The sequence below is a fragment of the Protopterus annectens genome, chromosome 11.part0 (genome assembly GCF_019279795.1).
Source record: "Protopterus annectens isolate FY-2018-M chromosome 11.part0, PAN1.0, whole genome shotgun sequence".
Taxonomy (NCBI): Eukaryota; Metazoa; Chordata; order Ceratodontiformes; family Protopteridae; genus Protopterus; species Protopterus annectens.
In genome coordinates this window covers 644,211,213-644,238,756 of record NC_056745.1, presented here as the reverse complement: position 1 = coordinate 644,238,756, position 27,544 = coordinate 644,211,213, and the positions used below count along the sequence as shown (strand labels likewise).

The following is a 27,544-nucleotide window of genomic DNA, read 5'->3' as shown; positions in this document are numbered from 1 at the left end:
TGCATTGAAATATCTGTAGTATTTCAGATATCAGTGTGGAAATTATATGTGCAATTTTAGTGGGTCTATATTATATGCTCGAAGAGACTTTTCTTCAAACATATAATCATCGACACCTAAAGAGCACTCTAAATTGCGAACGGACACATCCTCAAATTTTTTCCTCAGGAAAAAATTAATTTGGCCTTTATCGGGAATTGCCCTTTTCCCCAATGTAGAGCGATCTCAGTGTTGGTATATTTAGTTAGGCGGGTGTGGGGAGCACAGCCCCCCCCCCACGTGGGAGGTGGGGGGGGAAGCCTCCCACTTGATTAGGGTTTTGAAGGTTGTGTTTTTTTGTACGGCCCCGTGAATTTTTTTCTGAGGAAAAAATTTGTGCATGTGGCTGTTCACGCCTTAGAGTTCGCTGTTTAGGTGTCGATTATATGTTCGAAGAAAAGTCTCTTAGAGCATATAATGTAGACCCAGTTTTAACAGCAATTGCATCAGACTGTGAAGAATGTTGCAGATACTCTAGTGATATACATCTGTGAGATCTAAGGGCTCATTTTTCTTAACTGAATCCAAAAATATGACATGTAGTACAAAAAGAAAAAAGAAAAAAAAAACTTATGTCAGACCACCTTAAGTTGCTTAGGGTACCTAAAATATACTGACATTTCATTCTTAGCTTGATTTAGTTGCTGCCTGGAACTTTGGAAAACTTATTAAGAAAACATCATAATCTCAGTATAACTTTAAAGTTTTTTTAAATTCAAGCAGCATATTGTCTGTATAAAATTATGACCTGTATGTGCAATTGCCTATTATAATTTCTTTAATGTTCATAGCTAATCATTACTTGACTTGAATGTCTAATAAAGTGTGATGAAATTGACCAGCCTTGATGGGTGCCACTTTGTGGCTCATTGTATGCATCAATCTATATATGACCTTAAAACCTCAGTATAAGTGTTGCATAAGAATAAAACAGTAATTAACCTTGCACAAATAAAACAGTAATTAAACCCCCACAGCTTTCAGGAATTGCCACAGAGTGGGTCATGCAACTGTCAAGGATTTGTGTATCGAGGCTGAGAAAATGGTGGCTTTGCTTACATTTTAGTAGTGATCTAGAAAAAATGGGCTTTTCATTTTCATCAGTTATACTGCCTTTTGTAAACCCTGTCTAAACGCTTATGCATAATGATGGAGATAACTGCAGTCAATTTTTGCACTGTAATGGTAACACATAGCTCATGGATTACATTCCAGGATAGATGTTGGTCTTATGTTTTAACTAATTTGGAATTGTTTTCCATTTTTGTGCAGTAGTCCAATCAGGGCATAGTTTTGTGATGTGTGAAGTTGCTTACTATTAAGCAAAGATGAAATAAATTAAGAAACATTGACTGGAGAGCTTTGGGATGTTGCTTATACAACTACACTTTGGTCAACCCTACCACAGCCATTCATTTTTCAGCTTTTCTGTTTGATAATATTTGATATCTTGATTCAACTGCTATTTCTGTGACTTGGCTATATCTTGCTTTCTTTTTTATGTTTAACAAATAGGCTTGATTTTGTACACTGTTTTAAAAATCTGCAGTTTTATCAGCAAAATACACATAGCCTCAAATTTGGTGTCTGTCAGATCTGCAACATCCAGCCACTCTTGCGTGTGATTTTCTTTCCTAAAAATCTTTTTAATTGCCACTGGCTGCAGAGTATTATCTTAATTATATTAAGTTATGCCTAAGCCACTGCTATGGTAGTGTTGTACGTATTGCTTAGCAGGTATCATGAATTCAGAATTCATTATTACTTATTTTTGTTAACTAGTTTAAACTGTGTCTTTTTAATTAGAAGCTGATGCCTCTGTTTTTATTTTTAAAGTAAACCTGAGGCATAAGGAGACCTGTAACTGTTACTGACTCCATCACAAACTGTGGCTGAAGAAATGCCAGTAATGTTATTTCCAGCCGAAATTCAAACGGTTCCATTTTTTTTTCTTTTTTAACTTCTGCTGTTTGTAAAAGCACTGGATGCAGACACCATGAAAACATTTTAATAGTAGTCCTTAAGTACTTTTAAATTGAAATATGTTGTAATTAGAAAATAAAGCAGTGCTAATACCCACAACAGTATTTTCCTGAGAGAGATCAGCTACAGGTCAATGTAATTCTGCAGAAGCTTACTAGATTGAAATATTCTACCTCTCTATTATTTTGTGCCCTAATCTCTTTTAATATTATATTATATTATATTTGTTTGATAGCAGAAGGAACAATAAGCCTGTAGTCTTCCCCTTTTCATTTATTTACATTAAACCTTAACTGTTACTTATCTGCCCACTTATTCAGCTTTTCCAAATCCTTACCTAGCATTTTCTACTTATCATACATTTCAGCACTTTTGTGTTCCCAGTGAAGAACTGCTCTGCATTATCTCAGATAAGTCTGAGACAAACACACTGAGGAGTACCAGAGCCAGAAATGTCTTCTGTAGTACTCCACTGGACACTTTCCTACTTCCTGGCATTCTTCCACTGATTATAACTCTCTGTGTCCTACCATTCATTCATGCAGCAGTGCAGTTCCCCCGTCTCACTCCTAGCCCAACCTTTCCTGTGTGAAGACACCAACTCCTTGCTAAAATACAAAAGTCCAGACAGACCACAGCTACTGGTAATTCACTTTAAGTTCACTGGGAACCAAATCATAATCCATAAAGTAGATTAGGCTTATCTGTGAGCTTTTTCTCGCCATGAAATCACATTAGTCACTCTGTTGGAGAATGGTGTCCTCTAAAAATGCTACCACTATGTTCCTCAGGATTCTCTGACTTTCTCTGTCACTACTGTCAAGGTGGATTTTTCCTACTCCCACTGTAGAACCTAAGAACTGGTCATCTCTTAAATTGATTTCCTTATTTTGGAAAACTTGGTCTGTCCTTTGGATAGGTCCGTACGTTTGGTCCACTCCTGCTAATTGGTTTAGCTTTAGTTGCAGGTATGAAATAGACTAATGCCAGCATAAGTGTTTGCCTAAGCAGGCTAGCATTAGGCACTGCAACCTCTTAGATTAGATAAACCACAAACACCAAAGGAAAAAGAAACAAGAGTAGATATTAAAATGTTTTCTTTGCATAACAAATCCAGGTTCACCTTTTGTGATTTTATTCCTGCAACCTCTTCCCTGGTGATAATTATCAAAGTTTTCAGTCTGTTGTATAAGATGCATGTTTATACACCAATATATTTTGCATCCTCTTTTCCTTCCTTTAAGTTGATGGAAGAAGGTTCTAAAGTGAATCTGTTTCGTTGTTTAGTTTTCTCTAGATGTGGCTAACTGTAGCATAGATATAGTAGAACAGTCCTGGCTAAGTAAAGCCACTGCCATTTCCTTTTATGTGCAGTAACACCATTACAATTATATGAAATCATAATGTTATTGCATGTCCAATAACTCTTCTGAGTTATTTCCAGATTCCGTGGCAGAGCTCTAGAAATTGACTCTCTCCTGGAAACAGATAATATGAGAAAACTTCTTTCATTACTAGTGTGCAGATTCTGTGTTAAATTAGGTCTGATGACTGCAGGCTGGAAACGAGTTTGAATGCTACAGCTAAAGTTTCCAGTCAGTCAATGTCTGATTCAGCTACTTAGCCTAGCGACACACTTTCCTTAGCTACAGGAAGTGTGTGATATCAAAATAAAAGAATGACATAGAATAAATCAATCCAGTACCAGCTTACATCAGTGAATTAGTTTAAAGATTAAAACACTGTCATATCAGAATAAATCAACCTAGAAACATAGCGATAGCATTCTTCAATGGACTGGTTTAAAGGTACCTAGATCTCAGCATGAAGCCAGAACTGTCAAATATCCAATAAGAGAAGATTCAAAAATTGGTCATAAAGGTAAAATGCTTACTAAATCAAACCCTGTAAGTATTATTACAGTGTTTCAGCTGTGCTTTACAATATTTAGTGTAAAACCAGCTAGTGTTACAGCATAGCAAACTTAAGTAAATAATGCTGCTGACTTAGCTGGAATATAGAAAGCAACAAGACGATCTTGCGTTGCTTCTAAGTAATCAACAATGGGAAATGAAAACTCAAAAAATGAATGGCTACAATGAACTTTTACAGTAGAATTTTGCAGCAGTTTAATTAACCATACTACAACTTCTGTAAAGATCCTTATAATCTGTTTCAGCATCAAGCTTTCACTTTTTCTGGAATCATGAGACATTCTATAACAAAGTTCCTTCCAACAGTACTTCATTCACTGTTTGACCTCTTTAAACATGACATTTCACCATCTGCATTTTTAATATGTGCATGTCAGTGTTAATAGTGCGACAAGTAGCACACTCGCTTTTGATGTAGAAAGCTATTGGTTCTATTTCCACAACAGGTAGTTGGATTGCTGACACTACAGTGTAGCATAAGCTGGTGCTAGACTCCTGAGTGTTTCATCCTTCAGATGAAATGTTAAACCAAGGTCCCATCTCTGGCACCTGTCAAAAAGAGTAGGAGAAAATTCCCAGTGCCCTGGTCAAATTTCCCTAGTAGGATAAATGCCACCTCATGTCTCCCCTGAAAAAGAGGTCACTAGCTTAGCAGGACTTTCCTCATCAGCAAAGCATGAGTAAGTAAATAAATAAATAAATACATACATACATACAATAAAAGTAATAGCTTCCAAATTAGAGTAAAAAGGAAAGGCACTTCGTATATAAATACTTCCTGCTTTGCAGAGACTTGAGTGGATCGTATTGCTTTTTTGACAAGACTATTTTACAAAATGATTTTTTTGTTTTTACTATGAATAACAGCTATAGCTGAATAATCATTTTCAAAAATAAACATTTTGGGACATAGCACTGCTATATCAATTTCAAAATGCAGATGGAATTTTGACATTCCAATTTTATTATTTATGTATATGTTCATTTCCATTTATTTACAATGAAAATCTGACTGGGCAGGGAGAAAAGTTCCATTAGAGATAATAAAAGTAGAACACATACAACATACAGAAAACGCAGGTAACATTTAGCAGCATTACATACAAAGTTCCAGGAGAACTATTTACAGTAGTACATTTACAACATACTAAATGCTCAGGTAGCATTAGCAGCATTACATACAATGTGGCAAAGAATAAAGTAGTAATTATGAAATAAACAAGTATATTTTGCAGCAAAATAATCAGTATTATGTGCAGTTAAATAGCAGTACATTAGGTGAGATAAAATTATATGCATTTTATCATAAAAAGAGTAGAAGGCAGAAAAATACAGAAAAGAGAAGAGAAAGTCAGTGTATGTTTATTTAGCAAGTTTATTAAAGGGGATGAATCCATTGTCATTCGACCTGCTGACAAGGGGGGGGGGGGTATGATAGTGAGTTTGATTCAGTAAAAGCTATGCTTGGAGAAGGGGATGTATATCATAAAATCACTTCAGGATACATAAATATAATAATTAGAAGGATTCAAATAAAGTTGAATGAGTATTTAATGAGTTACTCCATCACGGCAGAATTAATGCAATTTCTCACAGTAGATTATCCAACTATACCCATGTTGCATGCATCACCAAAGGTACATAATAGCTTGGTTAACCCACCCTTTAGACCAATTGTAGCGGGTAGAGGGTGGGTAACCGAGCCCTTTTCTATCTTTATAGAAAAACAAGTGAGATCTGTGTTATATAAATCTGAAATAATATTGAAAGACACCAAGCATTTTTTACAAGATTTATTCACTTTTACTAATACATGCTCTTTGAGTGAATCCGCTTTGTTGGTAACTATGGATGTAATATCATTGTTTATGGTTATACTCAATGAACAAGGTATTGAATACATGAGGAGGTATTTAAGGGAATGTAGTAGTTATGATGAAAGACAGATTATTATGCAGTTTCATGGAAATGGTGCTGAATAATAATGTCTTTGTGTTTGATGGTCAATATTATTTGCAACAACATGGAGTGGCCATGGGTACAAGCTGTGCAAATAGTTATGCGTATTCAGTGGTAGCACAATGGGAAACTGAGAGAGTTTTTTTGCACAGACATATTTAAAAAATAAGTTACATTTTTCCACCATTTTGTGGACGACGTGTTTTTGATTTGGGAGGGAACGCACCAACAGTTAGAAATGTTTGTGGAGTTTCTACACACTACATCTGACTTTCTCAAGTTTACTACTAAGTCTTCAAATATGATTGAGGTTTTGGATGTTATGGTTACTAGAGAGCATGATTTATTGTTTACCACCAGTCTTTATAGAAAAGAATGTTATAGAAATCACATTCTACATAGGGATAGCATGCATCCCAGGAGAGTATTTAAAAATGTAGTTAAAGGCCAGGGGATGAGAATGTCAGGGTTACAACATAAATAGGAAGTCTTCAATAAGGGGACAGAACAACTGGAGAGTAATTTTGGAGCCAGGGGATATAAACAAAATGAGACGAAGGGAATCTTGACTGAAGTGAAAGGAATGAGAGGGGGAAGGGCAAAGCCATATTTTGAGAAAGTGAGAACAGAGAAAGAAGATGCAGAAGTGACTATGAATAAAAGAGATGGGTACGGACAAGTTAAATATACTATGTTTTATACCAGTAATGCTAACACTGTAAAGCAAGTGATTGAAAAAATTGGCCCATTTTCTTAACAGATGAAAAGATTGCTAAACTGGTGGGAACGAATCCAAATTATTGTTATAAAAACTGCCAATCAATGAAAAAAACTACCTTGTTATCCAGATAAAGTTACATCCAGATACTGGTAAACAGTATAGATTCAATGTAAGGGCTGATTGTAACACTAAACATATAGTGTATATGGCAAGATGTGTCTGTTGTCAAAGATTTTACATAGGGAAGACAGATCGTACCCTTAGGGAACGCATTAGACAACATTTATATAGTGTTAAGAATGGAAATAAAAATCATGCCATAGCTAAATATGTTCTGAACCCTAGACTTGAGCATGATTTTAAATTCAGGGTGATTGAAGTTATACATGAAACAGCTAGAATGGGTAATGAAGAGAATAAAACTGAAGGGGCAGAACTGGGATGGATTTTGAAACTCAGGGCTGAGAAGGGAGCTGGACTTAATGAAATGGTTTCCATTAAACCCATACTCAAAGCTAGAGGCTTACCTAGGTGACTTTGTGTATATATAAGTCTAAATATATTTCAGTTGTGATGGAGTGCTCAAATGCTTAACTTTGTTTATAAAGCATGATATGCCTTTAAGAAAGCTTGGGTGATGATGTCATTAATAATGAGGGGGGGAACAATGCATATTATTGGATGTTTTAAGTTAAAATGTTTTATAAGTGTATGTTGAACAAACGTGTGTCATTAAAGTCTGAAGAAGCCACGCTGATGTGGTGAAGGCACTTACCTAAATAAATGTACGACTTGGTTTTATATGCTCATTGTACTTCATTTTGCATATAAGTATTTGATTTTATAAATAGATAATTATGAATATATAATATACAGAATGCTCAGGTAGCATTAGCAGCATTACATACAATGTGGCAAAGAATAAAGTAGTAATTATGAAATAAACAAGTATATTTTGCAGCAACATAATCATTAGGTGAGATAAAATTATATGCATTTTATCATAAAAAGAGTAGAAGGCAGAAAAATACAGAAAATAGATGAGAAAGTCATTGTCATGTATGTGTACATAGAAGAGGTAGTTTATGAATAATTTTGCCTGGGGAATAGCAGGTGAATAGCCGGGAGTCAAGCATAATTTCCATTGCCCATTCCCTGCAATAAGTTTTACAACAACCACCCCACCCCTATGCAGTCACTGTAATTTTGTGGTAACCAATACCATTGATTGTCAGTGTCAAAATTCTGTCATTGGTGGATCTTGTGACTTAAATATCAGTATGGCATGCAACATGTTGTTGTACCATTTAGTCTATGTTTTTGCCAACAGACACAGATTATTTTGTCTTTTTTCTCTTTAGTTAAACAACAGACTTCTACACTAGGGCTGTTTTCTGTTTGAGGCCTAAGTCAAGTCCAGTGCTCTATGGAAGTGATGCATACAAGGTATTTTGCCTTCAGGACTCCAGCTTTGAGGGTCAGTTGGCATATACCATGTATGCCACAGCATATGTCTTCTACAGTTATTTAATAGAATGAGATACATTGAATGTTATTTTGTATTCCCCTATTTAACATGGTTTATAGTTATTTATTTTGTTAAATGGCTTTCTTTTTTCTTCTTCTTTTTTATAAACCTGTCATTTCTGGACCTTTTTTAATAGTGAAAATACATACTATCCAGAAATAAGCATGGTTTGGAGTTGAGGGGTATACCATTGTGGGAAAAGGAGTGTACATTCTGGAAGTTGATATACATTTATAAAATTCCTCTCTATGCCTATGTCTCAAGCTTCAGCAAATATAAAAAGTCTACAGTTTAAAAAGTCTTGTTTTATGAGTGCTAATAATGACAGTATGGTCTCTGATTTATCTTGAATGTATTGCACTTTACCTGTTGGGTAAAAGAAACATGATCAGCCTAGGTGTAAGTAACAACTTTTTTCACTGTTTCTACAGTGATGAAACCATCATGCAAAACTGTTTATATTTAAACACAGTAAAGGAGATGCACAACAGACACAATATAGATGTTATTATCCATTATGTAACAGGCATTGTTGGCCATAGTCAACTAATAATGTTTGTAAAATATCTCACTTGACATCATTTAACAAAAAAAAAAAAAACATGAAAATGGCCTACAGAGCTTAATTTTGGTTGTTATTTTCTGTAATGGCATGTTTTTGAAACACAGAATTATAACATATGCACAGTTGTGTAGAAAGTCTGTTTGTATTCAATGTCTCATTATGTCAGGTAGAAACTATAACAACAATATTCACCTTCTACCTATTGTTTTATACAGCCACAAAAGAAAAAATATATATTATTTCTCAAAGCCTTTGCTCTGCATCCAGTCATCTCTTTCAACTGAATGTTGAACTTTCCAAATGATTTGAATATTGTCAATATTTTCAGATAGAAAAATACTGATCTAACTGATAAATAATGCCAGTATAAAGAATCACACATTAAAAATGATGCCATACCTTAAGCAAATAAAATGAGAAAAACATTCTATCTTCTCTATTTCTGTGTATGTGTGGGGGTAAGGTATAGGTAGCTATGTTCACATTAAATATGTGATATATTATAAAGACTTGACTCTTTAGATGTATGTTCTCTTGTTGCCAGCTGAATCATTTTGCAGATATTGGTGAGTAGAATGGAAACTTTACAAACACCTATTTTGCATAGTAGATTTTTATTTATTTGTTTGTCTGATTAAGGCTTGTTGCTTCATAAAAGGTTGCCTGCTGTATTTCAAATTATAAGCATCTTTAGAACCAGTATTCGGAAACAAAGATATGAACATAGACAACATTACGAGATGCAATAATGCCGTCTACCACATTGTTCATTTCCAGTTTAAGAACATTACTGAAGGGTCCGGTGATTTGCTTGATCTGACGGACAACACCTGTAAATGAAGATAACAAAACTTTGTCAGTCAAAATGCTAATAAATATATTTAGTATAATTACATCAGGTAGCAGTTGCACACAGAGTTCATTCAAAGACATGTGTTGCTTATAAAAGGACAAACAGAAAACTGCTTTACTTTGACATAAGTTTTGAATGCATGTGACAAAATAAACATAAAAATGCCAGATTTTAGAATACTTAAACACTGTATCAAAGAACAGAGGTCTGAAATTAAATCAAGTTGTATTTGTTATTACTGTTTGTTTCCTATTTGTTTAGCAAAATCAATCAACTTTCCTATTTGTTTAACAAAATCAATCTACTGCTGTGGTGGTGCTACGGTAGCGTTGTCGCCTCACAGTTAGACTTTGCACGTTTGATTCTCAGTTAGAGCGTTTTCTGCGTGTCGACATGCGTGAATGGGCGTTCCTTCATTGAAGGTTGTGTGTTAGGCCTGGTAAGCCAACACGTGAAAATCTACTGCCAATCGTTAGCAGACCGGAGTTCCGCTGTGGCGACCCCTAACCGGGAAAAGCCGAAAGACAGACAGTTTTAGCAAAATCAATAATGTTGTAACACAGTCCTATAATTCTACAGAATGTTAGTAAGTTCAGTGAATCAGAAATATATATATATTTATTTGTTTATTTATTTATTTATTTCAGTTTGATGACCAGGGAAGTCCACTGGGCCAAAAAGAGACCATTTTCAGTGGAGACCACTGGGCCAAAAAGAGCCCATTTTCAGTGGAGGCCCAGGGAGAAAAGCTCCATTGACAATCACAAATATGCATAATTATATTTGTTAGGAATAGTTTATGGAAATGGAGCAATAATGAAGGAATGGCAGGAATTGTTTTCTGTCTTCTGCTTTCTACCTACTTTGGCATTCTTGATTGCATAATGCAATCAATCTATATCTTAATGTGTTCCTGTTTGAAAGTAAAATTGCTTAGATTCTTAATTTTAAATCACCCCTTTTGTATTTTTTTCATTTAAGACTTTTCCAATATTCCCTTTTGCTTATTTGCATTACAATTAACGTTTTCTAATCATACCTTTCAGATGTCCAGATTTTCTCATAATATCCAGATTTTTGCCTCATATTTTTGGTGTCTTCTCTTAAGATCTGTGTTTTTCTGGCAAATCACCAAGGATTGAAGTCACTAAACAATGCTGCGCTTTTGAGTTTCAGATTTAATATCCTGAAGAAAATGCATGCAAACACATTTCCTATTGTTCTAGCAATTTTCTAAGTTTATAAGAGCAATGTTTATAATCTGTCCCTTTAGGCTTTGTCCAGATTCCTGAAGAAAAATCAATGCAAACACAGTTCCTATTGTTCTAGCAATTTTCTAAGTTTATAAGAGCAATGTTTATAATCTGTCCCTTTAGGCTTTGTCCAGATTTCTTGTGCTAATGGTTGAGAGGTTTGCTTCTAATTGTTATTATTTCCTTGACCACATGAGTATACTTTTCAATAGTTTTTATTAATTTTACCATATAAAACATTTACAAAGAAAGAAAGGATAGAATCATCAAAACTTCAGAAGAAAACTTTCTACAAATTATTTACAAAATCAGTCATTTGTTTTACATTTTTACATTTTTTTACAGTTTTACATTTTTTATTCAACAAAATGTCCGAAACTGTGACATACTGATAAAAATATTCAGAATAATTACAAAAATGTTTGAAACATTATCCGCATCACATAAAATATACAAAAAAGGAAAAACGACCATTTTTTTTGTTTGTACTGCTTTTTCATATTAACTAAAGCTATTCAAATTATCTGAAGTGTGCAAAGTGTTTGCAGGTATTTGTAGTATTACAGTGCAGTTATTTTGCAAAGTAAAATTATTTCAAAGAATATTTTACAAAGTACATTTATTTCAAAGTGTATTTCGCAGAGTACAGTATTTTGAAGAACTTATTTTGCATTTGAATATTATTATAAGTACCTGGTGTGTGTGAATATTCATACATAATTACAAGGGCCATTCTGCATTATATTTTACTATAATCTGTGGGCATGGCAAAAGGTTTTCTCACACCTACACCGCTTGTGTTTCAGAACAGTATTGCAGAAAATTGGAGAGTGTTTGACCAAGAATACAATATTTTCATACAGGCTGCTTTTTCTGTCAAAGATGCACATGCAAAAGCATTTATTTTGCTTAATTTAGCTGGTTCAGAGGCCACTGAAAAAGAGCGTTCATTTATGTTCATGCAGTGTTTGCAGGGGAGGAGGAAGGCTGTCATATAGTGGTACCAGCTGAAACAAGGGAAGACCCAGAGTGCTTAAAACATAAATTTAGAGAGATGTGTAACCTCCAAACAAATATTACAACTGAAAAGGGATTTATTTTACACAATGGATCAAAAGCCTTGTGAATCTTTTGCAGCATATATAACTGACTTGAGAGACAAGGCTAAAATATGCAGATTTGGTAATTTGAAAGATGAGTTGATAAAGGACAGGCTTGTGTATGGTATTAATAATGACACAGTGAGGGAGATTTTGCTTCAAGACAGTAATTTAATTGTGAATAAGGCCACTGAGATTTGTCAGATGTAGGAGCTTACAGAAAAGTGCACAAGTATGCTTACAAATGAGAATAGCTGTGGAAGGCACAATGATAAAAAGTATGTAGCAAGTGGTTAAAAACACAGGCACATGGCAGCTACTGCAGGTCCTGTAACAGTCCATGGGAAACCCTGAGTCTTTCCAGCAAATTCCAGAACATGCTCAGAGAAGCATAAGGGTGAGTCAAAACATGTGCCACCACCCAGCTTTATAGTCAACTGTCGTAACTGTGGTGGAAATCACAAACTCAGAAGAGAAAAGTGCTTAGCTTTTAGTCAGCAGAGTGATTCTTGCAATAAGTGGAATCATTTTAAAATGTTTTGTAAATCAAATAAGCCACATTATTTTATTAAAAGAGGGCAATCCAAGAGGCAAGCTGATCAATTAGAAAACTGCGACCCTACTTTTTATGTTGATGGTGTGTTTGTGGTTGGTGAAACAGACAATGCAGTATATTTGTGTTCAAAGAATGAAGTCTTTTTTACTGTTTGGATTAATGGGAGTCCTGTAGAGCTCAAAGTAGATACTAGCTCAAAGTGCATTGTTGTCAGCAGAAACATTTCCTAGAGTAAAAGCTACATAACAACTTGATTTGACAAAGTGTGCAAAGCTTGTTGCTTATGGTGGTGAAGAGATTCAGACCGAAGGCTCAGTATTGCTTTCATGTTAGTCTGCTGGGAACAGATATGACTTGCAATTTTTTATAGTCAAGAGACACATGCAGTCATTATTAGGCCTTAGAGCCAGTTTGAAAATGGAACTGCTTTCATTTAATTAAGAAGTTCACCATGTAAGCCTGAATGACAACAGCTCAAATTTTGCCCAAACAATTTTTAGTTCAGCCCAGTTATCAGACCACCACAGAAGGTTCCAATAGCTATGCAGAGCAGAGTCAAAGCTGATCTAAACAAAATGGTGCAGCTAGGATTGATTTGTCCAGTAGAAGAACCAACTGAATGGGTATTTTCCATGGTGGTAGCTCATAAGAAAAGCTCAGATGATATTAGAATATGTATTGATCCAAGAGATCTGAACAAAGCATTACAAAGGCCTCATCATCCAATGTGCACAGTCAAAGAGGTTGCTGCCCTCATGCCAAATGCCACTGTTTTTTTCTGTCTTAAATGCAAAGAGTTCATTTTGGCAAATTTTGCTTGACCAAAAATCGTCATTGTTAACCACATTCAGTACATTATTTGGAAGATACATATTTCTGAGAATGACATTTGGAATACATTCTGCCAATGAAGTCTTTCAGCGTGCAATGGAGCAAGTTTTTCTGGCTATCCATGTGCTTTTATAGTAGATGATATTCTAGTAGGAGGCAATGGTGAAGTCGAACATGACAGAAACCTCATAAAAGTTCTGGAAAGAGCACTTGAAGTGAATCTTAAGCTGAATCCTCAGAAGTGCAAATTCAGGCTATGGGTTTCAGCTCCCTTAGCAGAGTTGACACACAAAGATGTAATTTAGTCATGGTCAGAACAGCACCAAAGAATATTTGATGCCCTGAAACAGAAAATTGCTAACCCAGCAACTCTCTGAAACTATGATGTTCTCAAACCAGTTATTCTTTCCTGTGATTCTTCTAAGTTTGGTCTAGGTGCAGTCATTCTTCAAGAGGATAGACCAGTAGCCTATGCATTGAGAACTCTTACCCAGACTAAGATACAGTATGCCCAGATTGAGAAAGAGCTTTTGGAAATTATGTTTGCATGTTTGAAGTTCCATGATTATATTTATGGTTGACCTGTCCAGATCAAAACTGATCACCAACCTCTTGTTCTATTTTGAGAAAGCCTATGCATACAGCTCCAGCCAGATTGCAACATATGATGCTCAAATTACAGAAGTACAATTTCAATGTTGTTCACACAAGAGGCATACTTCTTTATCTTGCTGAGACATTATCCATATCACCCAGAAATACCACTGAACAGCATGAAAATGAGAAACTTGATTTTGAAGTCATGATAGTGAGAAACATTTCTTCTGCACATCTTCATGAGCCAGTTCTTTAGAAACTCAACCACTTTATCAGTCAAGGATGGCCATCAAAGCAGTGTTGCTTGCCAGTACAAGTGCAACCTTATTTTCCTTACAGAGATGAGATTTTGTTTGACAATGGTATCATCATGAAATGCCCAAAAGTGATTGTTCCAAGGTTATTGCAATCAGAGTATATTACCATTTTGCATTGTGGCTAACCAGCAACTAATATTTTGGCCTTCTATGTCACAAGACATTGAGAGAGTACTTTCATTTTGTTCTGTATGTAATAGTACAAAGCCACATCAACATAAAGAACATTTTTGAATGGAATAGTCAACATTACTTGGTGTTAGTAGACTCTTATTCCAGTTGGTTTGAGATTGACCTTCTTCCTAATCTAGCATCCAGTACTGTCATTACTAAGATGAAGCGTCATTTTGCAATTCATGGTAGCCTGCACAAAGTTATTTCTGACAATGGTACACAGTTTATAAGACAGCAGTTCAAAAGATTTGCTGATGAGTGGGACTTTACTCATGTCCTAAGTAGCCCTGAGTACCCACAGTCAAACGGTTTGGCAGAACGTGCAGTTTGAAGTGCAAAACAATTACTTGAAAAGCCAAAACAAGACAATAGTCATGTTTTCTTGAATCTCTTGAATCTTAAAAATATTCCTTGTGATAAACATCTTGATTCACCTGCACAGAGACTTTGGTCGAGACAAACCAAAACCACACTACCAATTAGTAGTTCATTATTGGTTCCATGTGTCAAGAACAACAGATCAGTGCAAGCCAATCTGTTAAAGAAGCACTTACCCCAGAAGTTCTATTATGATAAGACCAGCAAACTGCTCAATCCATTACAAGAATTGGAGATAGTGAGGATGCAGATGTCCAAAGATTTTGATCGGATTGGTGTCATGAAGATTGTGTGTCCAGAGCTGAGATCATACATTGTGGAATTACAAAGAACAGAATTTAGGTGGAATTGGAAGCATTTGGTCCCAGTGTCCGAGCCTATATTGCAGAATCGTACCAGCGAGAAAGACTGTATATCTCAGAGTGTTATCCAGCATTCCAGTTCCAGAGGACGTTCCAGTAAATATCCCTTTTCCTGTGAAGAATACCAAAACTCCAGAATCTATTTGTTCACCAATGACTGTGCCTGTTGCTAAACCCAGTTCCAATTGCTATATCACTAGATTAGGTTATATTTCTAGACCATGTTCCAGAAACACGGCAACTTGGACATGAACGTTATGTTTATTTCTAATTGTCAATACAATTGCATGTTTCTTTTCAAATATAATTATATTGTGGGCAATTCATTAAAGAGGGAGGATGTAGATCAATATGTATGTATACCTTTAAGAAGCTTTCTAGGGGCTTGCACAAGTGTAAGAACACTGACCACGTGCTAGCCTGACTGCCATTTTGTAGTAAGCTGTTGAGATGAAAGCATGTATGCCTGTGTAGTCTGTCAGTTAAACAATTTGTTTATATTTTGCACTGCTGCTATCCATCCTGATGTGTTTCTTTGTAATAAAGCACATAAATGAACTACCTAGCCTGTTCGTCTTTAATGGGAAACAATATGAGTGACACATATGGAAAAGCAATGGGAGATATTGCACACTTCCATTTTTTAAGTGTTGAAATTTTATAGATGAAGTTTCCAAAACTTTTAAGTTCATAGGTTCATAGGTTCATACTAGGCTATCTGCCCTAGGGCATTTATAAGCCTAGCCAGAATGTGTTTGGCTTTCGCCACCCATTTTAAATGTATTTTCTATGCCCTTTTTTGAGGTTAGTATACTGTGCCTCTGTCTAACAGTGACACAGAAGTGATACCCGGGGTAAACCTACAATCTCCCATCCACTCATCAAGATTCCTCTTGAAGAGAGTCAATGAGGGACTCTGCCTAACCTGGACTGGGATTTTATTCCAGAGTGAAGGGAGCCTCTGGGTTATGAATCTGTCCCTCCAGCATGTCCTATTTATTTCAATGCTGAGGTTCAAGTCTCTCGAGCGCGTAGCTCGATGGGATTTGGATTTTCTGAGGTGCAGCATGTCCATTAATTCCGGGTTGGACATGGCTTTATACGTCAGGCACAGATCACCTCTGAACAGGCAGTATGTCACTGAGTAGAGCTGGAGTTTCTTTAACCGGGCAGCATATGGCATCTGTTTGAGCCCTTTGATCCTCTTGGTGAGGTACTTTTGGGGTCTTTTCAGTTGCTGCAGGTGTCTGGTAAGGTACATCCCAAAAGGGGCATTGTACTAAATTATGGGCCTGATGAGGGATGAGTAAAGAGGCATGATGACCTCCCCTGATCTAGATGTGAATCCCTTCATGATTAGGTGGGCTATATAAAATGTTTTTTAACCACTTTGGCCACGTGGTTGTCAAATGAGAGATTGCTATCAACTTGGGTCCCCAGGTCCCTAATTACTTCTTCTGTACTTAATGAATTACCACCTATGTGGTAATTTGTGGGCACTTTGTTTTTGCCAAAGGGGATGACTATACACTTTTTGGCATTTAGCTTGAGGCCATGGCTCTGGCACCAGTTGTCTGTTTCTATGAGGCCCTTTTGGAGGATGCTTGTGTTGGCTGGAGAGTCGATTATGGCACCCAGTTTGCAGTCATCTGCGAACTTGGTCAGCCACAGTCCTTCCATGTTGGTCTGTACGTCCGAGAAATATATACCGAACAAGAGAGGTCCCAGGACTGAGCCTTGTGGGACACCACTTGTAACTGGTTTGGAGTCTGACATGGCTCCAGCAATTCTAACCATGTGGGTTCTGTCCTTGAGCCAGTTTGCAATCCATCTAGTGACATAGGGGTTTATATTTAAGCTGGTGAGCATATCTATAATGCCCGAGTGGGGTATTGTATCGAAGGCTTTTGCGAGGTCCAGGTAGGCTGTGTGGACCACCTTCCCCTCGTCAATGGCCTTGGTGACTGTTTCAAAGAAATCAACCAGGTTTAAGAGGCAGGATCTGCCCTTAACAAAGCCGAACTGGGTAGGATCCAGTGTCTGTAGGTCCCCAATATCTTTATTTATGAGGTCCATGATGATCCTTTCTATAGCTTTGCAGACCAAGCTAGTCAGGCTTATGGGGCAATAGTTTCCAGGATCCGTTGAGGCACCACCTTTATGGAGAGGGACCACTGTTGCTGTACGCCACTCTTTGGGCACATATCCTGTAGTAAGGCTGAGATTGAACAGTAGTTTTATGTTTGGGTTTAGCTCTTCTTGGAGTTCATGTAGGACGCAGCCTGGGACACCATCTGGTCCCATTGATGCTGTGTTTTTTTGCTTTGGAGAGGGTGGCTCTTACCTGAGCATCTGAGATGTCAGGGGGGCAGCACTCTGCTGGGATAGATATTTGCCCTTTTGGTGGGAGGGGGGAGTTTGCGCTGAACCTGTCAGCTAGGATGTTGGCAATGTCTGTGGGTTCAGTGTATTTTTTGTCATTTTGGACTAATTCTGAACATATCTGGGAATTACCACCCAGGTTCCTAACATAACTAAAGAAAGCCTTGTGATTATCCTTAGTGTCCTGTGCAATTTTTCTCTCAAAGCTGGCCTTAGACAATTTTATGGTGCCCGTAGTATTTTTGCTAATACTGATCAGTGATGCCTTCCCTTTTTGGGATTTTGCTCTATCATTTAGTAGCTTCCTCCTTCTATTGTATAGTTTGTTTATGGCTGGGGTCCACCAGACAAGACGTCTACCTTTGGAGGATTGGGTCTTGGTTTTATTTGGGATCACATGATCCATGCATTCCTGAAGGTGTTCATAGAATGCGTTTATAAAGGATTCTGCAGACTGGGACGTATTTTCCACAGGCCCGGGGGCTTTGAAGGATTCCACCTCGGTTTTGAGGAGTGTGAAATTTGCTTTAGAGAAGTTTTTCACTGTGGTTTTCTGGGCAGGGGGTGGGGTCGGGATGTGAATATCCAGTGAGATTAGTTTATGGTCTGATCTTACCAGTGAGGGATACACTTCTGGTCTGCAGCATAGAGTCCCCGTGTTGGTGATGATCAAGCCCAGTATGTTTTCCCCTCTTGTGGGAGTGGTAACAAGTTGTTCCATAGCATTTGAGTTTATAAATTCTAGGAACCTTTGGGCTAGGGTGTTGGAGCTAGAGTAATGCTCCCAGTCTATGTTTGGGTAGTTGAAGTTGCCCAATATAATGGTGTTTGGAGAGACCTTCATATTTTCCAGTGTTCTCAGATTAATATATGCAAAGTTAGTCTTTTGAATTATCTTCTCTTCTAAAAGATTTTTATTTAACCATATGAATGTATTATTAATTATTTCAAAATTGTTTTGTTGTTTTGATTTAAATGTTTAGAATATAATGTTCCTTGAATAGTTTTCCATTTGCTGTTATAATTGGGGTTTAACCATAACAGTATTACTCTAAACATTGCAGCCAAGGAGTCAGATACTATATCTGGAAACTTAATTCTTCCATATTCCCGTAATCTGGTATGATTTCTACAAGGAGTTCTAGTTTTTATGATACCATAAAAAGGAAATTAATAGCTTTACTAGCTTTTTCATTACAGTCTTGTTAGGCTGAATTGATGTTGATTGTACAACTTATATTATTTTGGGAAGAATCATCATCTTTATAAGAACTTATCTTTCTTAAAAGGAGAAATGGATTGTCTTTCAATCATTTATTAGTGATTCTATGGCAGCAATCAATTTTTGAAAATTGGTGTCAATTAGTTTAATAATGTCATGTTTTATTAGAATACCTAAATATTTAAATTCCATACTATCCCATTTATAATTACATTTCTTTTTAACTCATGTATTTGCTTGTTGATTAGTTACTATGACCTCCTTTTATTTTCATTAAATTTCATTAATGCTAAATCAGTGAATGTTAATTTTATTAATTCTCCAAAGGATTTATGAATGTTACCCAATGATAACTAAATGCCATCAACAAATAGTTGCATTTTAGTTTTATAATTCTGAGTTATGTTAAAACCATCTATACTATCATTAAATCTAGTACTGCTAGTAATGGTTCAATTGCTAATGGCAATAAAAGAGAGGGTACTGGACAACCTTGTCTACTGCCTTTATAAATCTTAAATTATTATGAAATAAACATACTTATTTTAATAAACACTTTGGAAACATACATATATATATATATATATATATATATATATATATATATATATATTCTTTATTAAAACAACAAATTCCTTTGGGAAGCCAAATGAAAGAAAATTTGGAAGTAAATCCAATTTATTGAATCAAATGCTCTCTCAAAATCTAAGCTTATTAGTGCTAATTTTTGTTCTGATTTGGAGCAAAATCTAATACCGTCAGTACTCTGTATTATCATAAGCCAGTCTGTTAATAATGAAATCTGCCTGAACCTTATCAACAGCACTATCTGTTATTACTCTTAGTCTTGAAACTAATATTGCCATGAAATATTTGTAATCCATATTTAACAGTGAAGTTGGTATGTAGGATGATACTAAGCTATTATCTTGCCCTCATTTTAAAATTGAGGAAATTAAGGTATATTTCCACGAAGGTGGTATTGAACCAGCAGAATTAAAAAGTTTTCCCAATTTCTGTATTATGTTATCTGATAATATTTTGTAGATTTTATACATATGCAATCTAACCCTGGTGCTTTCCCTATTTTACCGTAGTTAATTACACTGGCAATTTCACTTATTGTTACGGGTTTCAAAAATTTCAAGATCTGTTCTTTATTTAGTTTAAATGATATACTTTTGTCCCAGTATTCATTTATCATTAACTGTTTTATTATTTTGATTAAGTTCTTTGTAATAATTTTTAAAAATAAGGAGCATTTCATCAATATCTGATGATTTATTTTTAGTTAATATGTTAATAATGTCCTTAATATGAGCCTTATTACTTACTCAATGTTTTACTTTTATTAGCTAATCTAATCATATTTTATTTTGGTATCATAGCAAAACTTTGAATTCTAAGTTTTTCTAATGCTATTTTAGTTTTATGTTTTGAAATATTTTGATATTGCTTGGTTAAGTCATTTATAATATTTGTATCAATTATTTGTCTTTCTTGCTGTTCTAATCTAACTTTATCAAACTTCTCCTGAATATGAAGTAATTGTTCATTCCATTCCTTAATTTTATTTGACCAGTTCTTCATTGTATCATTAATATGCATCTTGAGAAAGTCCCAGAGTATAGCTTTGCTTAAATTATCTTTATCATTAAAATCAAGGAATTCCTCAACTTGTTTTATGAGATAGTCTTTAAAATATTTAATCTGAGTCATATATCTTGGTATTCTATGAACTAGCTGCTAATTTCTACTATCCATTGTAATGCTCATACACGGGGCATTGTGGTTTGATGTAGGACATGGGATAGTCTTAAAATTAACAATTTTATCAATAATATTAGCAGATATAAATTTATTTAACATTTGTTTACCAGGGAAGTCCGACTTGGAACAAAGCCAATTTTCAGCAGAGTCCCGGGGGGGGGGGCTCCAGATGCATGTCTTTGTAATGTGGGAGGAAACTGGAGTACCCAGACTAAACCCACACAAATGCAGGGAGGACATGCAGACTCTGCACAGAAGGCACTCCAGCCAAGAATCGAATATGAGAACCTCTTGCTGTGAGGTGACAATGCTACTGTTGCACCACTGTGCTGGCCATTGAATTCATAAATATTTTAGCAGTACGTGTTTGTGTACTATAAACATGTGAATAGTGAGTAAAATATATGGAATCACTATCAGTAACTGTTAGTACATCTTTTACATTATTATTAGATAACCAGTTATTTAATACTTTTGTTATAGGTCCTTTTTTTAAAGTTCTTCTTCTCCTTTTTTATTTATTTATTTATTTATTTTTTGTACTTGACTCTTTCTATTCCATTATGCAATGAAAGTCTCCTGCTAATATAAGGCCACCTTTTCAAGTTCCTGTAATATTTCTTAATGGTTTCTTCCTATATTCACTCCTATTCCCGGTATCCAATAAAAGTGTGCAAATGTGTATACCCTATTATTATATTTAATATTTGCTCTAGATTGCATACCTTTGATATCAGAAATAGTATGTATGATTTTAGGCATTAACTGTTTTTTCCACAGTATTGCAGTGCCTCTCCTTTTTTCCCCCAAAGTATGGAAATGCAATGAGTTCATAACCAAATTTGTTTAGCAGATCTATATTTTCTTCAATTGAGTCTCTTGTAGAAATATAATATCTCATGTATTAGTTTTAAGATATTTTATTAGCACATTTATTTTGTTATTGCTATTTTGTCAACTTATATTAACAGAAATTAATTTCATTGTATTGAATATGTTGTGATGGTTCCCATTCAGAAGCCTGAAACATCATAAGCCTGAAAATCAAAATCCTGAAACCAAAAGCCTGAACATTCAGAATCCTGAAAACTCAAAATCCTGAAAGCCCAAAATCCTGAAAGACCAAAATCCTGAAACTCAAAATCCTGAAAACACAAATAATGCTAATATGTCACTATAAAGACACTAATATCTACCAACTGACCCTGACCCTAACCCTAAGGTCCGTCACTATCGCACACTCACCTGACCCGCGCCATAACCCTAACTCACTTAAACCGCCCCTAACCCTAAAATAAAACCAACCGCACACTTACCTGACCCCAACGCATGACCTAACACCACAGGGCTAACAATAGCAAAGCCACAATGACATCAGTATGTCTATTTTGTGTTTTCAGGATTTTGAGTTTCAGGATTTTGGTCTTTCAGGATTTTGGGCTTTCAGGATTTTGAGTTTTCAGGATTCTGAATTTTCAGGCTTTTGGTTTCAGGATTTTGATTTTCAGGCTTATGATGTTTCAGGCTTCTGAATGGGAACCGTTGTGATATGAAGTGGTGATTAAATGTCGTCAGTAATAATCCTTTCTTTCTACAGTATAAACTATTTTGATATAATATTGATAAATATTGTTGCCTCACAGTAAGACGCTGTCCGGTTCGATTCTCAGCTAGAGCGTCTTCTGCGTGGAGACATGCGTGAATGGGTGTACCTTCATTAAAGGTTGTGCATCAGGGCTGGTAACTCGGCACGTAAAAATCAACTACCAATCATTAGCTGACCGGAGTTCCGCTGTGGCGACCCCTAACCGGGAAAAGCCGAAAGAAACAACATTCATAAACTATGTATATTTGATTGCTAATATTTACATATTGGCTAACCATGGATACAAGTGTTCCTTTTTTCATACTAGAAAAAAGATGAAAAGTTCAACAAATATAAGAAAGTTGCTACTGTAACTAACATCAAAATACAATTACCTAAAGGAATTTAATTGAGACCTGTTTTGAAGGACAAAGCAAATTAATTACAATTATTAAAATTATATTTTTAAATTAATCATTTTCCATTTAACAAACACTTGATTATCATTTAAAATACTATCAACTATTGTGTCTTTCCCACTAATTACATCAACTTATGTACCTATTAAATGTTACAATATAATTGAGAATGGTGAAGAGATATGAAATAATATTATATCACACATTTCCCAAAGGAAAAATAAAAAGAAATATTGATGTACATCTATTTGTATTGAAGAAAACACACTACTATATTTGCCATAATTAACCTTATAAATTCACTTAATGAAACAATCTAATAAGTGGCAGATTTTCCTTGAGATGCAATATATGCATGAGATATTACACAATGGAAGGTATATGTGCAGATTCAGTAAAACATAAAAATAACTGCTAGGTCAACAGACATTGCAAGTTAAATATATAAACATTACTGTGACTCCCATGCAGTGGCCCAGTAATCAAGGAGTCTCAATCCTCACCACTAGCACCAGTGAGAGGCGTGCACATTGGGAAGGATAACAAGTACACAAACAGTAAAGTACAATTCCCCTTAAGAGCAAACAGAGATCACAGTCAGTCTGGGGCTGGTTTCTCCCTTTCTCTCCAGATCCCCAATAAGACTCCCCACTGGCACAGCTATAGGGTACAGATTTCAGCCTAGTGGTCAGGCCAAAACCTCCAGCACCCTTTCTGTCCAACTAGTGCTTCATGTCCCTGCCCAAGTAGCTGACACACACACACTTTGGGATATGAGTTATATACAAACACACAGACACTCCTGGGGAAGGGTGGCACAGGTTCTCCAGCTATGCCCCCTTCTCTGCCCAGGCTGTAAGGTAGAAATCACTGCCGCCAACCACTAATATCAGTTACTAATAAGGCCCTTACCAAAGGGTGTCCAATTTTACTATGCGATATTATTATTATCCAATTACTAAGTATGACGAACAGCAAGGCTTAATGGGGTGGCTTGGACAGTATCACTATATACATGTAATGTACTTTAGAGCTTAAATTGTCTCTATACAAAACAGTCACAGTTGAAAGGTTTAAAAATATTTAATAATAAATACTAGAAATACAAGACAAATCTCCTCAATTCAACACAGTGCTAGTCAAGAGTTCTGAAATCACAGGAAAATGCTTAAAACAATATTGTTGGATAGTCTGACATAAATATAGAAAACAGTTAGACTAAATCTGACTATATTCCTATCTAACTCTAAGAGGAATACTGTTTTAAATTCTACTTTCATATAGAGCAAAGGCAGAGTGCTGGTGATGTTGTCAGTTCTGAAGACAAATGCAAAAATACTATCTCTTTCTCTCAAAGATCTATTAAATTGATAATTCATCACTGCTGATCATTTTAGATTACATCTTTCTTGACACTTCTCTGGTTTTCAGGCAACTAGAAACTCAAAATTTACAATTCTTAGTAAACTTACATCTGGTCAGGAAGCCACAGCAATAAAAGACATTATACATGTAAAACCTTGCAATTAACTCTTGTCTCAAAACAACAGAAGGAATTTATTCATCCAGACATCCTGTCTCAGAGCTTTGAGATCAAACAGTCATAAAATGCTTTACTTTATCAGCTTTCTTCCAACAGGGTACACTGTGATTACATTTTTGAAGTTCGGAACATATAACACAGTTTTTCTTACGTTTAGTTTTCTTATATTTGTAAAACAGCCTGTGGATTATATTAATATTTACAATGACATAGAATTATCTACAAAATTCTATCTAGCTGGGCTGGCAGCCTTTCAGTTTTTCACAATTACATCTCTATATTGTAGAGAATAAGAAAAGATCTAAGATTGATAGCTGAATTAACATAAATTCCAAATTTGTAGAGAACTCTCATAACTAATTCTATTCTAACTTAGAATAAATATTTTAATCTATTACACTTGTCGATTACATGCTGTTCTCTATAGTATACATGCAACATCTGCTTATCAATGTAAACTATAATTACATTGCATTAATATAAGGAATCCTCATACAGTTTTTCTTTATAAATAAAAAGTACTTTCTAAGGTTATGTCTTCTTGATTGAGGTATGAAAATGAAAAGTGAAAGAGCAGCCACAGGAAGTTTCAGAGTTCTGAAGTTATAGAGATAGTCTGCTACTATATTCATTCAGCCATAGCAACAATACAAACAAGCTTTTCCTTTTTATAGAGGCAAACTGAATAAAGTTGCTCAAGTTCCATTTGTTTATTCATTACTGCAGAACAAACATATAATAGTAACACAAATGTACAGAACAACAATTGCATATACCTGAGTTTAGCAAGTCTAATAGATACTGTTTTTCAGAAGATCTCACATAACTTTAAAAACTTCCAAAAATTCTAGCTGAATTGGCTAAATAACAGGGGTGGCTTTATTGAAAATTAACTTCTTGTTAAAAGTAACCCAGTTTTAAATGAAAGCTACAGCTCGACCTTTGTTGCGCTCATAGTAGACATTTTCTTTAGTGTTTTTAAGATTCCATTCCAAACTCTTTCAGCCCCTGAAACAGCTATGCATCTCAGGAATCTCAGGCTTCAAAGAAGCTAACAAACCAGAGCTGAAATTTCTACTCACTGTGATTAGATTTTTTGTTCTATCATAACAGATATATTGATAGACAGACAGAAAGACAGACAGATAGATAGATAGACAGATAGATAGAGAGATTAGAGAATGAAGACTCTTGGCAGAATTTATGTAAAGAACCAAGTATGGTTATTAGTAATGAAGAGCCAGGAGTTGATTAGGAGGTGGAATCCACTGAAAATCTTAAGGCTATTTTTGAAATACAAGATGGCATAGTGAGCTAGGGAAGGCTGTAGAGTTTATATCTTGTTATCACTGATAGATAATAGCATCTTGGGTGAGAAGTTAAAAGATATACCAAGAGCAATGAGTGACTGAGTTTTCTGTACTGCGGAATTTTCAAATGAGTAAGTACTATGTAGGCACTGAGTTAGCATCATTGATTTGTGTGAACATATTGCTTTGCATGATTTAAAAAAGCAGGCACTGAAAAAGGAATGATTTTTTCCCTTCTAAGTTTAATGTTTTCATAATGTCTGTCTTTAGCTTGTACATTTTTGAAAGAAATAACTTAAAGGTACTGCTTGAAGTATATGAAATCATCTCAAATATAGAACATTATCAGATTTTATACCAGTATATATTTGATTTGTAAACCTATTTTTAAAACCAAGTATGAGAATTACAAACGTTTAATTTCTGCAAGGAAGAAGTTAGTAAGTATCATGTAACAATATGGATACTGCAATAAGAACAGCAGACAAGAGAGGATCAGTGTATCTTCTTGTAGTGTCAGAATTATTAAATGAAAATGCAACTTAGGAGGTAATCACAGGAGGTTATGTGAAATTTTTTCTATTGAATTGTAATGCCTCACCACTGGCCCAGAAATTAATGAGCCTCAATTCTCACCACTAGAACAGGGGGGGGGGGCATACATTGGGAAGATGACAGATACAAACACATTAGTTTCAGATGCAGCTCTATGCATCAAGTGCAATTTCCCTTAAGAGCACACAGAGACCACAGTCAGTCCAGGGCTGGTTTCTGCCTCTTTCTCCAGACCTCCAGTAAGAGTCCCCATTGGCAGAGCTATAGGGTTGAGATCTTAGCTGAGTGGCCAAGCCAAGACCTCCAGCACTCTCTCTGTGCAACCAGTGCTTCTATCCCTGCCCAAGTAGTTGACACACATACACGTGCACACACAAACAACTTAGGATTTGATTTATATACAAACACACACACATATACCTTGGGAAGGGTGGCACAGGTTTACTAACTATGCCCCCTTCTGCCCAGACTCTAAGGTAGTTTTCACTGCCACCACCCAACTCATCAGCTGCTTGAAGACCCTTAACAAAGGGTGTCCAATCCTACTCTGTAATGTTACTATTAATCCAAATTGTAGTTTTGACCAAGCATCAGGCTATTAGGAGTGGCCTGTACAGTGTCACCAAATAGATATGCAAGTACCTTAAGAGCTTAAATATCTCTAAACAGACAAGCCACAATTGAAAGTTTTAAATATATTTAATAATAAATAAAATAACAAGACAGTATTCAGTAAGTAATCAATTACATCAGAGTTCAAAATCACAGGAAATATTTAAAACAACATTGCAGGACAGTCTCAAATAAATAAAGAAAACATCTAAGTCGTACTTTACTATAATAATCTGAATATGAAAGAGTTACTATGCCCTAGAAACTTATTTACAGCAAGGCAAGTACAGAGATGAGTGGATGTTTCTAGCTGATGTTGTTATGTCAAAGACAAAATACAAAATGCCCTCTTTCTCTCTTCTCAGAGAATTCTTAAATTAATATCCAATACTACTGCTAGGTTAGCTTGGGTAACATCACTTTTTGTCAGCTGAGTTCAGTTCCCAGGCTAAACCCCCATTGTAGCATTTGACATCTCATTGTGAAAAATACATACCTCTCAGATATTTGCAGATCCTGGAAGTCATAAAACCATAAAACACTTCTACATCTCAAACCTCGTAATTGCTTCTCTTTCAAGATGATACAAAAAACTTCTTGCTCTAGACATTGTGTCTGCTACTGCACTGAAACTGAGAGATATCATGTTTTGTTTATGGCTCAGCTGTAAGTTAACTTAACCTCAACTATTCTTAAGTTTTGCAAGTTAATCTTCTATGTTCCAGCAGGGTACACTGTGGATGCATCTTTACAGCTCAGTACTGTAGAAACCCTGTTCAACACATACTTCTGTATCAGCAGTTTAATATACACACAACACATAGTTCCAGTGCATTTGTAAGAGAAACATATGAATCATGTTGATATTCACAAATGATATAGGATTATTTTTTAAATTCCAGATAGGTGGGCTGACAGTATCTCCTTGTGTTACATTTCTATTTAAATCATATTAATATTCACAAATGACTTATACTTATTTACAACATTCCAGAT

General features: G+C 35.5%; 1 protein-coding gene across 1 annotated transcript in view; it reads right to left on the bottom strand.

Moving 5' to 3' along the window:
• Positions 1–5,736: 5,736 nt before the first annotated feature.
• The window catches only part of FBLN1 (fibulin 1), a gene marked incomplete in the record, with an annotated part of 2,573,942 nt that continues 2,552,134 nt past the window's right edge, over positions 5,737–27,544 (bottom strand). The window contains 1 exon segment of the mRNA XM_044088093.1: positions 5,737–9,559. Coding sequence (XP_043944028.1) covers positions 9,420–9,559 — 140 coding nt within the window.